At 38.9% G+C, this 14931-nt stretch overlaps 1 protein-coding gene across 1 annotated transcript in view; it reads left to right on the top strand.

Annotated features, from left to right (window-relative positions):
• The window catches only part of MAOA (monoamine oxidase A), a 61842-nt gene that overhangs the window by 42105 nt on the left and 4806 nt on the right, over nt 1-14931 (top strand). Inside the window, exons 7-12 of the mRNA XM_049871276.1 lie at nt 1175-1324; nt 1614-1773; nt 2579-2675; nt 8793-8846; nt 13053-13110; nt 14270-14367. Of these exons, the coding sequence (XP_049727233.1) occupies nt 1175-1324; nt 1614-1773; nt 2579-2675; nt 8793-8846; nt 13053-13110; nt 14270-14367 (617 nt within the window). The remainder of the gene's footprint in view (nt 1-1174; nt 1325-1613; nt 1774-2578; nt 2676-8792; nt 8847-13052; nt 13111-14269; nt 14368-14931) is intronic.

Here is a 14931-nt window from a genome sequence, read left to right as displayed (position 1 = left end):
TTGGATTTACCTTTTAATAATTTTATTCAACAAATACTAGACACAAGGGGGTAGTCAATGAACAAGATAGAAATAATTCATGGTCTTTCCACTATACCAAAATCTAAAGTAACTCTTGGAAAACATAGGTCACATTGTAAATTAAATGATTCTAGTTTCTTGAGGAAGAACAAATGGTGAATTTAAGTTTGAACTGTTTTAGGAATGATTTTATGAAGAACCTTGATGGTGTCATTAAAACAATAACCAGTAATAAAGGTATCTTCTCATGCAAGGTTGTCAGGGGAGCATGATTGTGGTACCTACTTGTCAAATGTTGGGATGTGCCTCAGTCTATCTACATGCTTTCCTTACCTTTCAAAAAATCTTCTACAACAGGCTAAAAATATTCCCCCATTCTTCCAAAATGCACTGTATTAAGGCCCTACCTTCTTAGATTAATTTGGAACTGTATCCATGGTGAGTGTAGCAGATCACAGTGGGGCAGAGCACTCATGGCCTTAGAGGACTACTCAAGGGAACCAATTCACAGTATCTGAAGGGACAAGCAGGCACTTAGCCTTCACTCCTCTGCCTCTGCAGTGAAACTCCTAGACATTTTTGTACAAGAGTACTTGAGATCTGAGATTCCTTTCTAGAACATCATTTGGTGATGACTAGTAGAGTCGACTCTCCCTGAGAACACCCTGAACTGTTATCTTAGAGTAGCATTGTGTATAATATGGTGCTGTCTCCATCTTTACCTTCCTAGACAACCATAGCCCATGGCTATGAGAAGATAAGGATAGTCAGAAACTGCATCCCCTGGGAGAAGTGCAGCACTCTCCCTTTTCACAGGCCTCCCTCCATGCACCGCACTCCTGGGCATTCAAAGCCCAAGGCTTGTTGCTATTGTCATTTGGTTAGGTGCCACTGGCAATGGTATAGGTGAACTTTTCCTCTGGTTCTATAATTTTATAAACTAGCGATGGCTTTTCATTGCTGGAAGCCATGCAGAGAATGATAATTGAAGTGCCTTGGCCAACTCTGCCTCTGTACTAATGAAGAATCCAACAGTTAAGTTTGCAGAGAGTAGAGGTGCCTTTCTGGAGATTGTTCTGAGCAGTGGCAAATATTATGATTTTCCTTTCTTGGGCTTCAATAAATTTACTTTCCTTCTTGCCTCCTTCTGTAGGAACGGAAGTTTGTGGGCGGATCTGGTCAGGTGAGCGAGCGGATAATGGATCTTCTTGGGGAACGAGTGAAGCTGAGGTGCCCTGTCAGCTCTATTGATCAGTCGGGCGAAAATATCATCATAGAGACGTTAAATCATGAAGTCTACGAGGTAACTTAATTTAGTTAAAAGTATATATTGAATAGGCATTGTGTCTTCTAACAGCTTTTAACCAAATAGAATCCAAGCAGTGGCAGAATTACTGCTGGCCTGTTTCTGACTCAGTCTTCCAGTTATCACCCTCAGTTGACTTGCCGTGTTCTGTTTTGTTTACCGACAGTTGTCTCATCTTGTATGTTATTGCTGCTCCGCGTCATTCCAAATGATAAGAATATTTCAGCCCTTCTTCAAAGACTCACAGTTTGAAGTGTTTTTTTTTTTGTGTGTCTGTGTATTTTAGTGCAGATACGTAATTAGTGCCATCCCGCCACCCTTGACTTCTAAGATCCACTTCAGACCGGAACTTCCATCAGAAAGAAACCAATTAATTCAGCGTCTTCCGATGGGGTCTATCATTAAGTGCATGATGTATTACAGGGAAGCCTTTTGGAAGAAGAAGGGTAGGCTGCTCTTGTTCATATTTAAACTGTATTACATGCAGGAAACACACTCTTTAAGAACATTGTGTCAAGCACTGAAAAGAAAAAGATAAGTGTTTTCAAATTGGTAAAGAGAAAGGGTCAGAAATCTTAGTCCGTTGATTTCCTCATAACTCCTTGCAACACAAAATGATCCCAAGACCACATGTTGGCAATGGGGAGAAGGAAGAGATCACCCCTACCGCAGGGCCTCCATTACCCTGGCTCCTCACTTACGTCCTGCCACTTACTCTTCATGAACAAAGTGAGGCAAAGGGGCACCGTGGAAATAGAAAAAAAGTCTTTTCATGTAAAATGGTGACAGTAATACCTACTGTGCAGAGTGTTACAAGCAGTAAATGAGACAGAGACTGGGACATAGTAGACTCTCAGGATACAGGGGATACTGTTAATAAGCCTTCTGTTCATGTTCACAGGATTCCTTCCTACCACACATTCCATGGGTGGAGGCAATTCCCTTTGACATATCCCCTCTCTTTTCCCATGTATTCCAGAACTCGAGAGCCATCGTATCATTTTTCTCATGTATTGGTCATCAGCCCTTTATGTAAAGATCACAGACATGGATCATTTTCCATGTGTGTGGGTGAATAGACATCCTTGTATAATGAGTGTGTGCTTAATAGGAAATAACTTTTGGGTTGGAGGAAAAAGTTTAAGATTTGCCTTCTTCATAGCAAAATTGTGTGTGTGTGTGTGTGTGTGTTTACCCTTAAATCTCTGAAGAGGTTGGTCTCATTCTACTATTGATTTTCTCCTGGCTAAGATTACTGTGGCTGCATGATCATTGAAGATGAAGAAGCCCCAATATCAATAACCCTGGATGACACCAAACCAGATGGATCGCTGCCTGCCATCATGGGGTATGTGAGAATTGGGCACTTTGCATTTTCCAAATTATGTTGGGGTACTGGTGTGGGTGCTGGCAGAGAATACTTTTTTGGCATCAAGCTAAAGCAATGACACAACCACCTTATAAAATATATCATATTTTCATGTACTAAAGTAGTGCAGTAATGTTTTATATGTGACACAGGAATCCTAGGAAACTTTACTAAAATGAACACCATTTTCCCCCATAAACTTACATGTCGAGGATAGAGTAAAAAAGCATCTAGACAGGCAGTATGGTAGACAACCCTGCTTAGAGGCAGAATGTCCACAATCATTCTGGAATGAGAACTGACCGTTTTATCCTGTAAAACCTTCAGAATTTAGGGTTTCTAGGCTTTATCCTTTTCTCCATTGCAAACATCTGCTAAATAGCAAATGGTAGATCCCCTGAGAGATAAGATGGATGGCCGGTTAGGAGTCACACTTCTAAGTCAAGCCAGGCCTGAGTGGATGGCACTTTTTCCATTAGGTCACTATGCAGCTCTCCTTGACCAGCATTGCGTTCCTTCCCCTCTGTCTGAAGTGCAGGCTGGTCTAGGGCATAGTTCTGTTTATGGAGGGGGAGAGCTCTATCCCTTTCCTCCCATCTCTGTCCTTTGGGGATTAGGGATCCAGAGAAGGAAGTGAGACCGTCACAAAAGAATTGCTAAGCAGTGACACAGCCTCCCAGTTGCCCTGCCTTTAAAAAAAAAAAAGCCTTTTAGCCCCCCTCAAAAACCATACAAATAAAGGGGCTATTTGTTCTCCATAACGCCACAAAAGAGCACAGCTTCTGTAGCAGGCAAGTGACTTGAGGAGGTCAGTAGTTTTTTCCTCCACCCCTGGGAAATGCATACCTCATGTCTTTTTCAGGGGCAGAGGGTAAGTTGAGCTCATGAGCATTGAATTACTGAAGGAAAATTACAAGCACAAAGTAGCAGACCCATGTCTCAAGGGACTTACAAAGCAGCTGTGACACTGCTATGCTAACAAGACATTCTGTAAAATGTAGGAAATAACACCAGCCTGCCTGCAAAGACTTACAACATAATGACCATAGAAACAACACATCCTTTTCACCTCTAAACCCATTGGGCAAGAAAGGATACAGGTTGCTTTGGCATTTTGACACCACCTACTTTATGCCAAAGGGAAGCAGGAGATTGAGGTTTAAGTTTTCAGAAAATATCAGTCAAGACCAATGTAACTATGGATGGAAGAACATTGATGTTCTTCTTGTCCTGGGAATTAGATAATAGTGGTACCTGCCTTTCTGTTCTTTCTTTGGCTTTATAACTAGGACATTGTATAGCAGAACCCTTCCAGATAGATATTAATGGCATTATTTAGGTAGTTCCTAGAAGGAGCCCTGGTGGCACAGTGGTTAAGAGCTCGGCTGCTAACCCCCACCCCTCCCCCCAAAAAGCTCAGCAGTTCGAATCCACCAGCTGCTCCTTGGAAACCTTATGAGGCAGTCTACTCTGTCCTGTAGGGTCACTATGAGTCAGAATCAACTCAGTGGCAATGCTTTTTTTTTTTTTTTGGTAGAAAGAAATATTCTTATCTATTTTATATGGACAAATGCCTCCACCCTGCTCTTTGCTCTTTATAAAAGCCTTGAAGATAAAAAAAAAAAAAAATAGGGATGGTAATTGCCCAGCACTGTGTTTGTGATAACCAGCACCTTTTGGAAACTGTAAAGGACCTTGTACTTTAGAACTGTAACATGTACCCAACACAAAAGCCAGTGTGTGAATTTCCTCAATAAAACACCAAAGATAGTTAAAGAATATTTGTCCATATAGTTACATAAAAGAGGTTATGTCATTTGTGATTTGAGATTTGACAGAAATAGCCAGACTTTTGAAAAAGGAGCTGTAAAAACCATGCAAGATGAGTTGACTAAAAAGGTTTCCAGATGAAGTATTTTAATCTTTCATCATATGTTCGTTTTCATTTAAACACTGAATAAATCTAAAATTAGTAATTCTTGCAAAAACCAAAATTTAACTAAAATCGTTAATAGCAAGCTGTAACATATGTTAAATTAGGCAAAATTATGAGTATATCCCATAAAGTTCAGTAATTCAGAATTTCTTAAATCAGTAATCTGCAGCTTCCTCTGAAATACTGTTCTCTGGATTAGCACACATACCTTTTGTATCTTTGCCTCCCAGGATTCTTTCAAATAGTAGTCCTAAAGGAATTACCAATTGAATTGAGGAACAGTTAATTGGGGCAGGAAGGGAAGTATCCATTTTCAGCCCTTGTATTTTAAGTCCTGATGTACTTGTCTTTCTTGCCTAAAACAAAATTAATACAATTTTAAAACTTTTTTTTGATGGAAAACAATTTCATTGTCTGTTAGCTTATTTGGATTTTTTGAAAGCTTTCTAGTAACAGTATAATTAAGGACTTCATGTCACTATTCAATTCTTTAAAATATACATGCAATTAGTGATATCAGTGTAGAAGAGTCTCTGAAACTTCCTTTTGAATGTAGAGTAGCTAAAGCAAATGGAAAAAATGATGATGTAAAAAAGAGCCGAAGAAAAGATTTCAAAGGGTGGCTCAGGAAGACAAAGTAAAGTATTATAATGAACTGTGCAGAGACCTGGAGTTAGAAAACCAAAAGGGAAAGAACACTGTCAGCATTTCTCAAGCTGAAAGAACTGAAGAAAAAAAAAATTCAAACTTCTAGTTGCAATATTGAAGGAATTGATGGCAGAATATTGAACAGCACAGGAAGCATCATAAGAAGATGGAAAGAATGCACAGAGTCACTGTACCAAAAAGAATAGTCAACTTTCAACCATTTCAGGAGAGTAAATAAGAATAACCTCTGACTACTCGAAACCATGCAGGCAAGAAGGCAATGGGATGACATATATAAAGCCCTGAAGGAAAAAAATTTCTTGCCAAGAATTATATACCCAACAAAACTGTCTCTCATATATGATGGCAAAATTAGAGCATTTCCAGAAAAACAGAAGTTTAGGGGATTTGTAAAAACCAAACCAAAATTACAAGAAACACTAAAGAGAGTCCTCTGATTAGACAATCAATAACATCAGATAACAACCCAAGACTAGAACACAGGACAGACCAAGCAGATACCAGCCCAGACAGGGAAGTAAAAAAAATAAAGCTAAAACACTGAAAATAGGGAAACAGAGAAGTTGATATGTAAAAGATGACAACATTAAAACAAAAAAAGGAACTAAATAATGTACTCACAGAACTTTCATATAGAGAGGAAGTCAAGGTGTTATAAAGAAATAAAAGATTGGCTTAAACTTAGAAAAATAGAGGTAAATACTGAGGTAACCACAAAGGAAACTAACAATCCTACACATCAAAAGAAAAAAGAAAAAATAAAGACTCAGCAAATATAAAATCAACAACGATGAAAATACATAAAGAAAAATGACTCAGCACAGAAAATTAAGTGGAACAAAGAAACTGTCAACAGCATGCCACACACACAAAACATTAGAATGATAGCACTAAACTCATACCTATTAATAATTATGCTGAATGTAAATGGACTAAATGCACCAATAAAGAGACAGAGAGTGGCAGAATGGATTAAAAAACACAATCCTTCTATACGTTGCTTACAAGAGACATGCCTTAGACTCAAAGACACAAACAAAAACTCAAAGAATGGAAATATGTATATATCAAGGAAACAATAAAAAAAAGAGCAGGAGTGGCAATATTAATCTCTGACAAAATAGACTTTAAGGCAAAATCCACCACAAAGGATAAGGAAGGACACTATATAATGGTTAGAGGGTCAGTACACCAGGAGGACATAACCGTAATAAATATTTACACACCCAGCGACAGGGCTCCAAAATACATAAAACAAACTCTAAAAGCATTGAAGAGAGAGATAGACAGCTCCACAATAATAGTGAGAGACTTCAGTATACTACTTTCAGTGAAGGACAGAACATCCAAAATGAAGAACACCAAAGACGCAAGGAAAATGTTAGCCCAAGAGACAAAAGGTCCACATAAACCAGAGACTCCATCAGCCTGAGACTGGAAGAACTAGATGGTGCCTGGCTACCACCAGTGACTGCCTTGTCAAGGAACACAACAGAGAGTCCCTGACAGAGCAGGAAAAAAGTGTGTTGCAGAATTAAAATTCACATAAAAAGACCAGACTTAATTGTCTGACTGTGACCAGAGGAACCCCAGAAGACATGACCCCCTGGACTCTCTGTTAATCTAGACTAAAACCATTCCAGAAGTCAACTCTTCAGACAAAGACTAGACTGGACTATAAAACATAGTAGTCGTAAAGAATGTACTTCTTAGTTCAAGTAGATATATGAGACTAAATGGGCAGCTCCTGTCCAGAGGTGGGATGAGAAGGCAGAGAGGGACAGGAGCTGGTTGAATGGACACAGAAAAGGCTGGGTGGAAAAGGGGAGTGTGCTGTCACATTTATATGGATTGCAGCTAGGATTATATAACAATATGTATATAAATTTTGTATTAGAAATTAACTTGAGCTGTAAACTTTCACCTAAAGCACAATGAAAAAAACAGGGGAGTGGATATCAGAGGATGTATTGCGTTGGGCAAATCTGCCGCAGAAGACCTCTCTAAAATATTAGGAAGCAAAGATGTCACCTTGAAGACTAAGGTGTGCCTGACCCAAGCCATGATATTTTCAATTGTCTCATATGCATGCAAAAGCTGGACAGTGAATAAGGAAGACCGAAGAAGAATTGACACCTCTGAAGTATGGCGTTGGTGGAGAATATTGAATATACCATGGACTGCCAGAAGAAAGAACAAATCTGTCTTGGAAGAAGTACAACCAGAATATTCCTTAGAAGTGAGGATGGCAAGACTTCACCTCGAGTACTTTGGACTTGTTATCAGAAGGGACCAGTCCCTGGGAAGGACATCATGTTTGGTAAAGTAGAGGGTTAGCAAAAAAGAGGAAGACCCTCAACAAGATGGATTGACACAGTGGCTGCAACAATGAGCCCAGGCATAACAACATTTGTGAGGATGGTGCAGGACCGGGTAGCGTTTTCATTCTATTCTAAAAAAAAAAAAACCCCACTGCTGTCGAGTCAATTCCGACTCATAGCGACCCTATAGGACAGAGTAGAACTGCCCCATAGAGTTTCCAAGGAGCGCCTGGCGGATTTGAACTGCTGACCTCTTGGTTAGCAGCCGTGGCACTCTTTTGTACACAGGGTTTTTATGAGTCGGAACCAACTCAGTGCCACCTATCAACAACGAGAATGTTTGATTACAAGATGCCGACAGATTATAATGGAGTTGTACTGACTTAACTCAATTTCCGGACTGTGTTTAGTCACTTTCCCAGGAAATGGACTTGAGGTGGAGATTAGGGTGCAGGAGGTTTATTGGGAAGTGCTCACAGATTCACCACCTGTGAGAGAGAGAAAGGGGAGCAGGATTGGCCAGAGGGAGAAAGTTAAACTGCACTGTTGTCCCAACAAAGTCTCAGCAGTCCATGAGGGGGTGTGGAACTAGGATGACCCTTCAGAGTTGTCCTTAACTGAGGCAAGGGGATGGGCCTTTGTACCCACCCCACCCCAGGGCCAATCACTGGGTGAGGACTACCCCTGGGAAAGGGTGGGACCTTGAACAAAGCAGATCTCTGCCACAAATGCAATTGCCAGGAAAGAATTCAGCTTTCAGCTAAGGGACCCGATTCGATTGCCTTTGTCCTGAATGGGCATCTGAGTGGCACACCCTGGCATCCACTGTAGGCGTGCACTTACATTTGTTTTCCAGCTTTTATCAAGTATCTGGCAGAAGGCAAATAATGCAGCATCCAACATTTGGTTTCCTACTGTATGCCAAAAACTGTGGTAAACTTTGGGGATAAAATATAGACTTAAGAGGTGACTTGCCATTTCAGAGCCTTTTGGACACAGAGGCAGACTGACGACAGCATGGATTTGCTCACAGAGAGGGAAATACTGGGAGGGCCTGAAGAGAGTTCATTAATGCTGAGTAGGTGGAGGCAAGAACACTTCAGAGACAAACGGGGACTCTTACGATGTGCAGCTATAAACTGACAATTCAAATGTAACCTCTCTCCTCAGCTTTATCCTTGCCCGAAAATCTCATCGATTCGCTAAACTCCATAAAGAAATAAGGTAAGAATTTACATCTGAAAAACATATAAAGGGTTAGCTTGACATTATGTTAATTGCACTAACAGCAGTAATAATAAAAAAAAATTTTTTTTGAAAAAGCAAGTAATTCATTAAAAAAAAAATTCTCAAAATCCCAACAAAATACCCTTTTTGTATTTGCTATGACCCCCTTGACCCAGTCCTTGCTCTATACACACATTAATTTTCCATATTTGTGTTCATTCTATAATATAGAGGTCAGGTTTCCCTGTAAGATGGATGGAGAAAATTCATAGAAAACATTAACTGTGGAAAGAGTTTTAGAGACCAAGTCCTGATCCCCTTGCAAGGCCATTATGCCTTTTCAAAGGTTCTCTGACATGTATTGTGTGCTAAGCATATCGATCTGTATGTGTTTTAACTGTAGCAACGTGTGCACGTAAAAGTAATCCCCACTGATTATCTGGGACCCATCACTGATGTCCGCTTTCCTGAAAGCTTCCTAGTATAAAACAGTTATTTTAGAACTGTGGCATTCTTCTCTTTCTTTTTCCCTTTTTTTCTTTCTGCCTTGCTGAATTTGTTTTGTTTTGCCTTGGAATTCTTTGCTCAAATAAAATCTTACCTAGAAGGGCAAGCCTTTTAATATCAGAGTCGTTTGACTGTTGGGGGAGGCCTCTGGGAATTTCCAGGCCTTCTTTTTTTTTTTCTTACTTTAGGAAAAAAAAAAAACTCGTTGCTCTCGAGTCAATTCCAACTCATAGCGATTCTATAGGAGAGAGTAGAACTGCCCCATAGGGTTTCCAAGGAGCAGTTGGTGCATTTGAACTGCTGACCTTTTGGTTAGCAGCTGAGCTCTTAACCACTGTGCCACCAGGGCTCTTCCCATTTTAGAAAAAAAATCCTCTGCTAGCTAACCTTTGAAGAGGACTAATACACAAAAGAGTCCCTGGTGGTGCAAACTGTTAACGCACTTGGCTACTAACAGAAAGGTGGAAGGTTCAAACCCATCCCAAAGCACCTTCAAAGAAGGGCCTACTTTCAAAAAGTGATCTACCTTAAAAAAATCAACCATTAAAAATCCTATGGAGCACAGTTTTACTCTGACACACTGGGATCACCATGAGTTGGGGTCAACTTGAAGGCAACTGGTTTTTAGTACACACAAAGGCCTACTTATTTCTAACAGGTTCTAAGCAGAGTAAATTAAACAGCAAATGTATTAGCAAGCTCTTGCTTTGAAAAAGTTACTTTGATGATTTTGCAAGTCAGGAAAAGACTACAGAAGAGTTCCCACATTTGTACACAGATTTGTTTATTTGAGCCACCATGAGACTTGATGTCAGGAAGGGAACTATTTTAATGTCCACCTACTCACTCAATAGAGGGGAAGTTTGGGGTCCAGTGACAGGAAGTGGTTTGTCCAAGGATCCACAGCTGGCTTGGGACAAAGTCAGGAGTCACCTCTCATGCATACTCTTTAATTAACACCGCTTTAAGCTTGACATTTTCTCTTGGATTTCCTGTCCCTCCCCCCTTTTTTAGTAAAATAAACAGCACCCTAGATGTAGACACTGGTTGTTTCTACACAGTGGCTGAACTTCTCACAATTCCTTAGAACTCTCAGCATGTCATTGACTAGAGTAGCAGTTCCCAGAACTGACTGCATCAAAATCTTCCAAAAAATGTTTTGAAAATATATTTTTCTGTAGATTATGGGATGGGACCTGAATATATGTATTTTTTAATAAGCTTTTAAGGTAATTATGATAAGCTTCAGATTTAGAGACCAGGATAAATTCAACTGCAAGATGATTTGCATGGTGATGTCTTTTGGCCAGTGTTCAAATTATGTTATTTTTAGGGCCAAATTAATCAATCAGTATATTGCTCCAACAACCTTCTCTTAAAAATCTCTTCCAAAACTTAGACTTTAAAGGGAGGAAAGTAAGGGGAAAATAATTTCCTGATGTATTTGTGCAGACATGCCCTTGACTCATCTAATAATATGAAATACAGTAAATACTGACATATTTCTATTGCAATTGGTTTTATCATTTATGAATGAAAAATTAACTACAGTGTAGTTAAGTGTGAATTGGATTTTAGGTTTTACTTTGTTTTAATAAGTATAAAGGTATGAAAATCAGCTAAGCACCATTAAATTTTTCAGAATAATGATTAATACTTTTATTTTCTTATTGACACAAAACGTCTGAATTATTCCTTCTAACACCCATGTGAAGTAGGTAAGAATGAGTCATCTCTTCATAGTGTAGGAAAAAGAGTACCATACTAGGCTAAAGATTGATTTTGATTTAACAAATATTTATTGCACACCTACTATGGGCAGGATACTCAAGAAGAGTAGAACCTTGACCCTGCTAAATTAGCTGAACAATGTCAGATGAATCTCTTCAGCTCACAGAGCCTTAGTTTCCTCATCTCTGAAGTAAGTGTCTTGGATTAGATAGAGACAAACAGACACAGACAGCAGTCTTGAAATTTCTTCCAGTTCTTTCTTTCCTTTATGATTTTTTAACTGTAGCATAAACAGCTCTTTGAAGGAAATTAAACTTTTCCTGACTGTTCTGGAATCTAAATACCCACCTAAAAATGTTGTGTGACATCATATCAGGAATAGCATTTGTCTCTCCCTTAAAACCTTCCATGATAAAATGGTAGCAGTAAGCAACATTTTATAATTTCATTTCCTCCTCCTGACTTAATGTTCTATAGGCATAAGAAGTTCTGGGAGTTATGTAAATGGTGTAAGTGAGGATTTGGGTAAATTTATAAGGTTTTTATTTTGTTCCATATTATTCAGAGAAATTGGGGATATGTTTTAAAAACCTCTTTCTAAGGTAATTGTCAATGTAAAATTTTATCTTTTTTAATGTACTTCTTCTGTTACTACTAAGCCTGACCCTGCTCTCACACACATACACATATTTTTGGCCACTTGTCTCTTCAGCTTTTATGCTTGTTTACAGATTTAAATTAAACCCTTTGCCATATTTCTTAGCAAATATGTTTCCAGTTGGTTATTAGCCTTTATCAAATATTTTGGAGCACTTTCAATATTTAAACTATATGAAGAATAAAGAAGGTAAATATGAAAAGTACATGTGGATCTGTGTGAACCTGTTCAAACAAATCTTGAAATAATAAAATTTTTTTTTATAGAACCATTAATTTCTAAAATGGGTGATTTTAGTAAGTTAGAACTTTTTTATTTAGCCAAGAGTAGTTATCCCAACTCCCCCAACCCTGATTCAACTAGACTTAAATAAAACTCATAACACACGGACACACACACAAAAGAGTGGTTGTGAGTTTAAAATGTATCTTGTTTCAAAAAGGGCTTAGATAAATTAAGCTACTAATGTTTAAGACCTAATATGTGCCCTGTTCTGTGCTAGTCATTTAAATAACGAATTAGGAGGGGAACCAAAGACTGTGTTTAAGGTAACATCACAGAACGCATTGTACCCACCCACCTAATGCCCTTTGGAGTACCGTGCTTTATAGACCATGCTACCATGTGCAAGGTTACTAGACGGGTATTGACCATAGTCCTTTCCTAGCATGGCATATCTTACACTATGCTTAAAAGATTAAATGAGCTTTACATGTTCATATATATCTAGAACCCAGTGTAGGGTTGTTAGAAGACCCCCACCTTCATACTTAACTGTCAGAAACCAAACCCATTGCCTTCGAATGGATTCCAACTCATAGCAACCCTATAGGACAGAGTAGAACTTCCCCATAGGGCTTCCTAGGTGGGCCTCGTGGATTTGAACTGCCCACCGTTTGGTTAGCAGCTGTAGATCTTAACCACTGCACCACCAGCGCTCAAAAATAGAAATTTCTGAATTCTACAGATTCCAGAAAAGTGACTTAGAATCACTTCCTAAAACTAAGTTTGATTTAATCTCATTTTCCCCATTTTAATCTCAGATATCTCATTGATTAGTGAGAGAGGCATAGTGTAAAAAAAAAATGTGTTAAATCTTCAAATCAAATGACTGCATTAAAGAGGGTTAATTTGAGTGCAGAAATTAGTGGAACTGTATGTTTTGTGTAGCTACAGAAGGCCATTGATTTTAATTTTTCCTTAATAAATTTGGCTGTGTGGCAGGAGCCCCGGAGCTGACTGTATTTATTCTATACCCACCAGTTATTACTTCCTTAGCATTTATTTTTTGTTGTTCTTTCTCATAGGAAGAGGAAAATCTGTGAGCTCTATGCCAAAGTACTGGGATCCCAAGAAGCTTTACAAGTAAGCTTTACAAACACAGCAGGTTCTGCTGTGTTTACTCTAAGTGGTAAAGCAAGACAGTCTGGTTTCTTGACTGTCTTATGAAGAGGGTATAAAGGGACATGCTTAACTTGAAGGATTAACTACAGCTATTGCAAAAGGCTTTTAAAAGCTGATGACATGCATCGAATTTCTGATAAAGGGGTTCCTTTGGGCTGTAATGCTCACTGATAACCTGCAGCCAATTGTAGTTAGTGCCTGGAGCTGCAGGTATTATCTTAAGTTTGGGTAAAATAGGTTCCCTGGAACAGAGATTCTGCCCTCTGGTCAGTGTCAACTGGCTGCTACAAAATAAAATTCCAGATATATCATCATTTGTTAGTGAAGGCACAATAGTATATACCTAAACAAATTTTTTTTTTTTGAACAAAATAGGCAGAATCTAGATTCTCTTCCCATACTAATTTTTTCCTTCTGTAGACTCGGTTCACAACTCATTTAAGGAATTTCAGTGCTTGAGTCCACTACTAAAAGAAATTATGAGAATGAAATTATTTCTAAATGCCCTGTCAGGGCATTATCTGTGAATTTTACAAATAATAAACCTTCAAAGTGTGTTAGAGAAATCAAAGAAGATTCTCTTATGTCGCATTTTTCATCTTGTCCACTTTTTAGCAGGATTCCCATCATTCATTTTTACTGCTTAGAGAAGTGATTGTGAAAAAAACGTTTCTCAGACAAGTGTGCTTAACATCTCTTTCCTCCCTCCCACCATTTGCTCAGCAGTAGTGCCTGAGTAGATGGGGATGTATATTTTGTTATTTGTTGATGGGGCTTCCTGTAGGTTTAGGTATAACCCCCCCCCCAAAAAAAAAACCGTTGCTGTCAAGTTGATTCCAAGACCTTAAAATCCATATAAAGATGTCCTTTCTTCCAGATAATGGAATACTCCATGTGTACCAGATTGAGAAAAACAAAATTGTACATCTCTTATCACTTGGTACCTCACAAAAGGCCATTACTTGGCGCTATCATGTTTCCCCTCAAATGAGTTCAGGGACTTCTTCTTTTTTTGTAGTGTGAACTTTTTATTAAAGTAAAATGCACAAAAGCCTTCCTTGTTGACTGGCAGCATTTCAGCTTTTTTTCCCTTTGGAATTTTCTCCCCACTCAACTGCAGCCCGTGCACTATGAAGAGAAGAACTGGTGTGAGGAGCAGTACTCTGGGGGCTGCTATACAGCTTACTTCCCCCCTGGGATCATGACTCAATATGGAAGGTACTGTCAAAATACTACACTGATTAACAAAAGCCATGAACCATATTTAAAAGATAATCAAAGTTCAGTGAAATAGTAGTCATCATTCTTATTTCTATTATAAATAGTAGTCATCATTCCTATTTCTAATATCTTTCATAGTTTGTATATCAGTGGATGTCCATAGATACTTAAGTATGTACTTATTGTCAGTACCTATAACAATAGCTGAACACTGGAGAGGATTTGAGACGTCAGCAGTACATGTGAAAAGGAAGCAGCCTGCAGTGTCCACCAAGGGGCCTTCTTGAGCTCAACTAGACATAAATCTCACGTAACTACTTGGTACCCGTCTACTCAGAAGGATATAGTATAAAGACATCTTGTGAACAGAGCAGCAACAAATGTTCCTCTTCAGTGGGAGGAGACCTCACTGTATACAGTTAAAGTGTGAGGGAATGAAATCCACACAGGGGGCAGGGGAGGTCCACCTTGGTTTAGAAGCCCCATCACCCTTCGGAGCCATTACCTCTTGTAGCAGTCTCATAGGCATAGCATCCAGTGTCCCTACAAGGGACATACCCA

Source organism: Elephas maximus, chromosome X, assembly GCF_024166365.1.
Source record: "Elephas maximus indicus isolate mEleMax1 chromosome X, mEleMax1 primary haplotype, whole genome shotgun sequence".
Classification (NCBI taxonomy): domain Eukaryota; kingdom Metazoa; phylum Chordata; class Mammalia; order Proboscidea; family Elephantidae; genus Elephas; species Elephas maximus.
Note: the sequence above shows the minus strand (reverse complement) of the source record. Positions and strands in the feature narration are given on the sequence as shown.